General features: G+C 33.4%; 1 protein-coding gene across 1 annotated transcript in view; it reads right to left on the bottom strand.

The window, feature by feature from the left end:
* LOC106470542 (protein turtle homolog B-like) overlaps window positions 1-9,836 on the bottom strand; it is a gene marked incomplete at its 5' end in the record, with an annotated part of 57,637 nt that overhangs the window by 2,686 nt on the left and 45,115 nt on the right. The window contains 2 exons of the mRNA XM_022399147.1: window positions 753-956; window positions 4,812-4,922. Coding sequence (XP_022254855.1) covers window positions 753-956; window positions 4,812-4,922 — 315 coding nt within the window. The remainder of the gene's footprint in view (window positions 1-752; window positions 957-4,811; window positions 4,923-9,836) is intronic.

The raw sequence follows: 9,836 nt of genomic DNA, 5'->3' as shown, positions 1-9,836 counted from the left end.
GTTAAACAAAACAATAAAACATTTATCAGCAACTATAGGTGTTTTTAGAAGGTGTGGTGACTGCTTTTACTGGTTTTACTGTTAAACAAAACAATAAAACATTTATCAGCAACTATAGGTGTTTTTAGAAGGTGTGGTGACAGCTTTTACTGGTTTTACTGTTAAACAAAACAATAAAACATTTATCAGCAACTAAAGGTGTTTTTAGAAGGTGTGGTGACAGCTTTTACTGGTTTTACTGTTAAACAAAATAATAAAACATTTATCAGCAACTATAGGTGTTTTTAGAAGGTGTGGTGACTGGTTTTACTGTCAAATTATAAAATATAAAAAATATCAGCAACTATAGGTTTTTTTAGAAGGTGTGATGACTACTTTTTCTGGTTTCACTGTTAAACAAAATAATAAAACAAAAGTTCGGGTTTTGGGGATCAATTCTAATAATATAAAATATGACAATGATACTTACAATTCAGACCAGTAGTTATGACATCGAATATTAAACAATACCTAATAAAGAAATCAATAATAATGATATATACACATATATTTATTTTCTTCACAAAAGGTGAATTTCAATTTATTGTTTGATTTGCTACTATCACTGCAACAGACGAGTTTTACCAACTTCTCGGCTCATCAGTGCTGTTTGGAAGAACGAAGCAAATATATAAAGAAGGCTTCATATATTGTTTGAATTTCAGCTGTTTGTTTGGTTTAGATGTGTTTTTTTTTTTCACAATAATACTTACAATTGAGGTCAATAGTAATGGCATTTGATGCTGGCACGGTAATGTTATTGTTAGACGCTTGGCAAGTTAACACTGCTAATAGGTCATGTCGATGGAGTTTGTCAATTGTTAACTTATTTTGTACAACATCTCCGAGTTCAAATGTGTAGTTATCATCCAAAAGGGCGTAATCTCGCCACCAGGTCACAGATGGCCGTGGTTTGCCTGAAGAAGTAAAATATATACAAATAAACGTTAAGGATAAACACAAATATACTTCATAATTATTATTTTTTAATTCTGAGAATTATCGTTTTAGTTTGATGATATTTCAAAGAGAGAGAAGTATGTGGACGTAACGAGAAAGGAAATACGTAAAACAGTTTCCTTGGTTTATATAAATAAATCACTTGAGAAATGATGGAAAGAAAATGCAAATGAAAGGAAAAATCGGAAGTATTATAACACGTTTTGTTTAATTGAAATTATGCTTCGTAACTATTTACTAGCCTAAGAAATATGGGCAGAGGCACTTAACGGGGTTCGAACCCATGTTTAACCGGATGAATAAAAGTATTGTACTAAATATTAGAAACAACTATGTTTTTTACAATTCATACAAATTTTTATCAGTTGTACACAGTACAACTTTTGTTTATTTACACAATAATTAGACAATAAAATAAATAAATCCACATAAAAATAAACAAAGGTTTTACTGTGTACAACCGATAAAAACGTACACCCGATAAGAACTTGTGTGAATAGTAATCTGTTACTTTGAGTTGGTCAGAAATTTGTAACAAATCAAACACGTCCGACAGACATTACATAATAAGTTTAATTTTCATTGCACATACCTTAATAAATAAAGAGTTTGTTATACTCTATCATATAATTTTCATTGCACATACATTAAGAAATAAAGAGTTTGTTATACTCTTTCATATAATTTTCATTGCACATACCTTAAGAAATAAAGAGTTTGTTATACTCTATCATATAATTTTCATTGCACATACCTTAAGAAATAAAGAGTTTGTTATACTCTATCATATAATTTTCATTGCACATACCTTGAGAAATAAAGAGTTTGTTATACTTTATCATATAATTTTCATTGCACATACCTTAAGAAATAAAGAGTTTGTTATACTCTATCATATAATTTTCATTGCACATATCTTAAGAAATAAAGAGTTTGTTATACTCTATCACACCAGTAAACAAGTTGGACTTAAATTGTTGTTAATAATTAAATAATGCTTCATTTAATCAAAGCTTCGTAAGCTGTAGGTTAAACGTGATGTATTTCTTTCTTTAATGAAAACCAGCTAATATTGTTCAAACGACGATTGATACAAAAACAAAAGACAGTCTCAAAATGGTGAAACAATTGGTGAAAAAAACAAGTCATTCTCAAAATGATATAATTTTTGGCTATTTTATTTTATTTCACATTTTTTTAAAATTAGTTACGTTATCACAAATGGTATTTGACGTTCTGCCCGAGTACAACAGTTGTTGTTTTGTTAGCACAAACTCACACAATGGGCTATATGCACCCTGCCCATCGAGAGGAATCGAACCCTGGATTTTAGTGTTTTAAGACCGCAAACTTACCGCTGAACAACGAGAGGTCTAGTACAAAAGTGAAATGTAATATTTTTTAAATTTTATCCATAATGGTTTCCTGGCATGGTTTGATGGTTAAGGCGTACGAAGCGCAATCTGTAGGTCGAGGGTTCGAATCCAGTCACTGAACATATAAACCTATTCAGTCGTTGGGGCGTTATAATGTGACGATTAATTTCATTTTTTGTTAGTAATGATTAGTCCAAGAGGTGGTGATGGGAAATCCTGACCAGCTGCCTTCCCTCTAGTCTATCACTTCTAAATTAGGAACTGCTAGTGAGTATTTCTGCGCGAAATTCAACAACAATAATAAAAAACAAATCATAGTAACATTCATTTATTAAGATCACAACAATCCAACTTTAATTTCTGTTTTTATCAATGTAATTTCACTATTCCTTTTATTGTGATTTTTCTGATAATTTTGTGTAGATTTGTTTTTTCACCCTACGAACGGTATTCTCATCTTCAAGTGAATAATTACTTTTGTTATTATATCTGGATTGTACTTGTTGCAAAGCTTACTTTTCGCCTTTTTTCTTTACAAAATAACACTATTTAATTATGTTTGTCTATATTGATTATTACCTAAGAAAAACATAAATTGACTGCAGCTGTCATTTTTCCACCAAATGTTCATCCGGGTTCTTGTGATGTTGTGCTACAGGAACAGTCACGACATATCGTAATTATTAGTCAGTTATTTTCAATGTATAGATTAAAATCTTTTGTAAGATGTTCAGAAACGCTAGGTGCAACAGGAATCCAGCTTAAACTTTACTTTCAATATAAATATCTGAAATAGTCTGTTTCGTTTCATTTTAATTTCTTATGGTACGTGTTATTCCACATACAAGATTGAAGTTGTGTCGGTGGTTATCAAACGTCCCGTCTACAACACATATCCATTTCAAACTGGCTCTCATGTCTAGCTTGACTTAATGCAAAAAAAGACAATGAAATCTCGAAAACTGTGCACATCATTGGAGTGAACCCTTTATAAATACATTCATGAGCTATCGTGATCGTTTTGAAGTTTCGCCGACTTTAATACCACGAATGTTGAAAATGTCTCACGCCAAGTATAAAAAAACATAAAATATTCAAAACAGTTCTAATCTAGCTATGCCTATCAATATGACAATAAAGAGACCTAGACAAAATCAATGCTATTAAATCTTAAAATCATTCACATTTAATAAAGTCGACGTTTTCAGTGCAACTGTACTTAAAAAAAATGACGTCTTATATATTCAAAACCTTTCTAAATTATTGATAACTTTTCCGACTAAGAAACATATCTAGACTTAGATGAACACACCGTCGCTCGGAGGGACAGCGATGAGTTTACGGGATTACAACGCTAAAATCCGGGGTTTGATTCTCCGCGGGGAACACAGCAGCTAGCCCAATATGGCTTTGCTCTACAAAACAAACATGCTTATTTATGTATGTGTGGGCTGGGATTCTTCTACAGTATGTGTCTGTGACGATACATTCAAACAATAAACGGACAGCATACAATCCACTTGTTTTGAAATAATATATTCAAAACAAGTAAAATATAGGTACAAAAATTCTTTACACTGTCGGATATCGCATTTGTATCGAAAACTCTAAATAATTCTCGTTCTTGTCAAAAGTCCACATAGGCTGATTCAATTAGTTTAGAATCCAATTGACAAGACGAATTACTTTTCTTTACTTTGTTTCTTAGTGTACAATCTCCGATAGATTCACTTACGTTACTCCGTGGGTTACCAAAATTGTATCTTGAACTTTAAATAATTGTCTCCTTTTCGTCAAAATTCAATTACTTTATAACACCCTTTGACAAGACAAATTATTCTCTTTATCGCTATTAAACTATGAAACTCACTTTAAAATATCGGTCGTTATGGCTAATCACCCACACGCTGGCTAACGTCACGTTTTCTAACATTTTTCTGACTGAATTTTACTTGACTTAACGTTTTCTGACTAAACTTTTAACTTCTTTATACATTGCTCGTCACAGCTAAACTGCCAATCACTCAGTCTAGATCTGTCTAATTATCTCTCACTTGACTTGACTTCTCTCTACTTACTTGCGCTGGCTAGTCACCTATATATATATAGTTTGTTCACTGAGGTCTCGAACTTTCTATAAACTACGCAGGCGACGCTTTAATGTAACAATACTCACTAAAGGTGACAAGAAAAACACCAAAGATTCGAGTAACGTGACGTCATCAATATTAGTAAAGCCTAGACAACAATGCAATTGCAAACACAACCTTCGATTTGTACAAAGTTACATAACAAAAATTTGTCACAACTAACACTTTTAAAACAATCAATCTTCCACACTCCTGTCATAAAACTAAACAATCATTAAATATTAAGTCACAAAATAAACTAAATAATAACGCTTACACTAAATAGTCTTGTATATCCAACACTTACCACCGCTAGCCTGGCAAGCTATTGTAAGCGAGTTGCCTTCGTTGTAAGGTCCAACGAGACCCTCGAGTTTTTGACCTTGTTCGTCTAAAATGATCGGTTCTCCAGGTGGAACTATAGGAAAGAAACACGAGTTAAAACTAAAGAGTGAGTCTGTGAATGTAATCTGAATGATCCAGATGTGTGTTGGATGCAAGTCAATTTTAATCACTTAGTTTAAGAACATGTATACAGAGAAAGATAAATTAAAAAAAAAAACAGTTAAGATAAATATGTGAATTTATAGGTCAAATTCCTGAGAGAGTGAAAAAGCAGTAATTGAAAAGTAGAATTGTACAATATTTGTTGAACCCTTGAGGATTAATATTGACACATTCTACTAAAGTTATAAATATTTTCTTCTTGGTTACGTTTCTATTGAATTTTTCTATATTCCTAATACAACGGAAATGCCACAAAGTCTAAATTTATTATATATATGTATACAACAATATATATGTATCAAACATTTTGTTATGGTGTGTACGCCTTTTACAAGCCGGCGACAAATTATTACAAATATGTTTGACATAAGACAGTAGTATTAGACCTAATGCACTTTTAAACACTACATTCTTAATCTACTGTCTTCCTCGGTAGCTACTAAGTGTTCTAATCTAGTGAGGATAACCAAATACAGTTGAGGTAATAGCGCGTGACATTCTGGTAATACAGGTGTACTGGTACCTATGCTAATATGATTTTCATTCTCTAAGATACACACGGCTTATGATAAAATACGTTACATCATATTCCACTTACGTAAAATAGGAAATTTTAGTTGAATATAATAACACATCGAACCATATTTTTCATGAATCATGGTTTATCCTAAGAAGTACAAATCACATGTACAAGTTTACCAATAGTTTTTTGTTTCGAATTTCGCGCAAAGCTACACGAGAGCTACCTGCGCTAATCGTCCCTAATTTTGCAGTGAAAGACTAGAGGGAAGGCAGCTAGTCATCACCACCAACTCTTGGGCTACTCTTTTACCAACAAATAATAAGATTGACCATAACATTATAACGCCCCCACTTCTGAAAGAACAAGTCACCCGGCCAAGCTTACCGTTAGAATTTCACTTGACATTACAATAACTGTATTTAATCACATTAAATAGCCACTGATGAAGGAAATGTTTAAATTATTGATTTTAACATAAAACTGTTTTAACTTGTGGTTTGTTTGGTATTTCATAATGTTTAATGTTATTTATCAGACCTTAAACTGTTTGTTACAATAACGTATGCACAAATACAGATTTTTAATTCTTAAAAACAAGGGTCTTAATATAACAGTGAATTGTTACGACAGCGGAAGTCACGTGACGCTGCTTACGCATGCGTAACTGAGTTTCTCGAATTATCAGGGAACTCCTCGAACTTTGTCGAAGCCTCTTTGTTAGTATATAAGCCTGGCGAGAAAAGCCAGCGGATGTTGATGATTGAATGTATGATAAAATGAATGGTAGTTACTTTGAGTTCCGGGTAATTTACAATTTTGTTTCGAGCTAGCGTGTATTATAAAGTGGTTAAGTTTAAAGTGACGAGAAACGTATTGACTGTGGGATTACCGTGTACTAAAGTTTGTATCGAGAAAGAATAGACTGGTTTAATCAAGAAAAACTTGTATCGCTGAAGTTGTTCGGAAAGAATTTCTACCGGAAATTAACAAACGAACAGATACGTAACGGTATCATACTGACTAGGAGATACTTTTGTGTCTGTTTTGTAGCTGACGTCCTTGTTCTATTAGTTCGTCCTATGTGCAGTAGTCCTTGTTCATTAGGCTGATTGTCAGATGTAAATCTTATCCTATATTTTGGTTCATAATGGTAGCAGTGATAACTTAGTTTGCAAATACATAAATTTCATACTTTATGTATTTATCAATTTTTCCAATTTCGAATGGTCTGAAATCGAGCTAAATGATAATCTAAATTTAATAATCAAATAAATGCCGATATATATCAAATTTATGATATTTGCCAACAAGATTGATACACACAGTTTTCATTTTTTTAAATACAAATATATTTTAATACACAAACAATAATACAATTTACAATAATGGTTATTACAAATAGTTATTACAAACAATATTTATATACAAAAGTTTTACAAACTTACAAGCAGTATAAAGTATTCTTTCTAATCTGGAACTTTCTTGATATCTTATCGAGGGTTCACGATGAGTGAGTTAATTTCGAGTTGACGTAGGTACAATTCACTTAATAGGGAGCTAGCTAGATATGTGTAGCTGATAACACGCCTATTATAGGTCGAGCTTGGGTTTTTACCGCTGAAGTTATATAATGTCTACATAAAAGTACTACTGTCCAATGTCAATCCACTGAAGTTAAATGGCTTATAGTGTTCGAAATGTATAAATGTTCCTGGTCAAATATCTGAAGTTTTTCTATTAATAAGCGTTCTGAGGTTTATAGTATACCAATACAGCAACCCAATGATAGATACTCTTTTATGACACGTCTTGTTGGTTATATTTGTAGGCGTGTGGAGAGTTTCTCGAAATTTCAGTTTTATGTAACAATACTGACGCTAACACTAGCGTTTATGCACACACATATATTGTTGATTCTTACACTCGAGAATCTTCTACAACATTAGGGAATAGACAGAAGTTTCGCAATATATATTAAACGGTATAAGTTATAAATTAATTTAAACAAACATCGATATTAGAATTAATATATGATAATAAATTCGTCACAATTAAAGTGAACAGTGCATAGAACTAATAAAGTGTATTTAGTTCAATGGTAGATTATGACGTTTGAACATAAGCTACCCATAAAATGTTTTATTTTAGGTTTGTTTATAATTAAGCACAAAGCTACACAATGGGCTATCTGTGCTCTGCCTACTACGGGTATCGAAACCAGGATTCTAGTGTTGTAAGTCCGCAGACATACCACTGTGACACTGGGTGGGGGCTTCTTTCAGGTTTTGTAAGTTTGTGTTTTCATGTACGTAAAGAGGTTTGTGATTTATAAAATATTATTTGTTGCACCATCACTTATATAATGAACTATATTTATATAAATAACATTCTTATATAAATGATTTTGTATATTTTTAATGTTTTAAGCTATGTAATAATTAACATATATTAAATTTGCTTGTACTGTCCTGTTAAGTAAAATACTTGAAGATAGCCTTTAATTACTTTGAATTTGGGAAAAATGTATTTCAGCATATTTTAGACGTCAGGACAATATTGTTACGTATCTGCTCGTTTGATAATTTCCTTAATTGTGGTATAAATTCTTTCAGAGGAGCTTCAGCGATACAAGTCCTTTCTTAATTAAAACTAGTTTATTCTTTCCACAGTCACTTTAACTTAACTACTTTTATAAACGCACGCAATAATTCACAGCGATTCACACACTTTACTTACGGTGCCTATTGTTCGCTTGACTCAATTATCTATCTCTATATCTATCTATCTATGAAATTCTATCTTTTTTCGCTGGCTTTATTTGCCGGACTTATATACTAAAAAAGATGGCGCCTGGAACAAACTAGAGTTGCCAGGAAAATTTATGATCCTTCTAGAAATTCCAGCACGCATGCTCCCAGTGTCGCGTGACTTCCGCTGTCGTAACACTGCCCCTTCCTTAGTATTGTTCGTCCCGAACAATAGCCACTTACATTAAACCAATAGATAATTAACAATAACTTGATTAAATGTACAGAATTTACAAACACAAAATTGAAATACAACAAAGTCTCTTAATTTTACGAGACGTGTCTTATTCAATACTGATCTCGCGTTATTGGCTTCTGCTTCACGTGGGGTTCATCTGCTCCATCAGGAAATGTCTCATTATCGCTAACAGTCACATCAGTGGCATAACTTCATTATAGGCTACACTGTTTTCCTTCTCAAAACTGGGTAGAGTTTTCGACCACATTTTATTCGGAAAGTCACGTCTGAAAGACGATCCACTATGTCATATGGGCCTTTCCATTGAGAAGACAACTTAGGAGACTTCCCTTTGGTCTTCATGGGATTATACAACCACACCTTGTCTCTTGGTACAAATCTGACTTCAGTAGATCTCTTATCATAGCATAGCTTCAGAGAATCTGCAGAAGTTTTCAAGTTTGAACGCATTTGATGGTGAATATCATCCATCCTTTCAGATAATACTTTCACGAACTCTGGCACATTTTCAGGCAACTCTTCGTAAGGTGGGTCTCCTGTTATCAGGTCCATTCGCAACCTAAGTTCCCGACCAAACATTAGCTTTGCTTGAGTGTGTCCAGTGGCTTCATGCTCTGCTGTTCTATAGGCCTCCAACAGTGGAGGGAGTAAGACATCCCAGTCATTTTGGCGGCTATTACAAAACTTTGCCAATTCCTGTCCCAGTGTCCAATTATACTTTTCTACCATCAGACTGTGGGTGAAGTGGCGTTGTTCTGGTCTTTCGTATACCAAACAACTTGCATCATTCATGGAACACAGCTGATTCAAAGTTACGGCCTTGATCAGAATGCAGTTCGTATGGCATACCAAACCTGAAGAAAAAATCACGAATAGCCGAAACTACAGTTGTAGCTTCCTGATTTGGTATTTCATATGCCTCAGGCCACTTGGTGAAATAATCCATCACCACACAAATGTACTTGTTTCCAACACGAGTTTGGGTAAAGAACCAGCAATGTCAATGGTTACTCTTTCCAACTTGCTATAACTTCATTGGAGTACGTCCCTCATGCTTGTGTCCCCTTATTGCACAACATGTACTGCATGTCCTGCACCATTCTTCCACATCTTGCCTCATACCTATTCAGTAAAATCTATGACTCAATACCTTCTTAACTTCGAGATGTCCTCCTGTTAAACTATGATTTGATTGACGTAGCACAACTTCCCGAAACATTCTAGTTGTAACAATTTGCCAGGTCGTCACTCTCCCATCTGCAGTATCCCATCTCCGGACAAGACTACCATCTTCAA

Source organism: Limulus polyphemus, unplaced genomic scaffold, assembly GCF_000517525.1.
Source record: "Limulus polyphemus unplaced genomic scaffold, Limulus_polyphemus-2.1.2 Scaffold4075, whole genome shotgun sequence".
NCBI lineage: Eukaryota > Metazoa > Arthropoda > Merostomata > Xiphosura > Limulidae > Limulus > Limulus polyphemus.
This window is presented reverse-complemented; position numbering and strand designations above follow the sequence as displayed.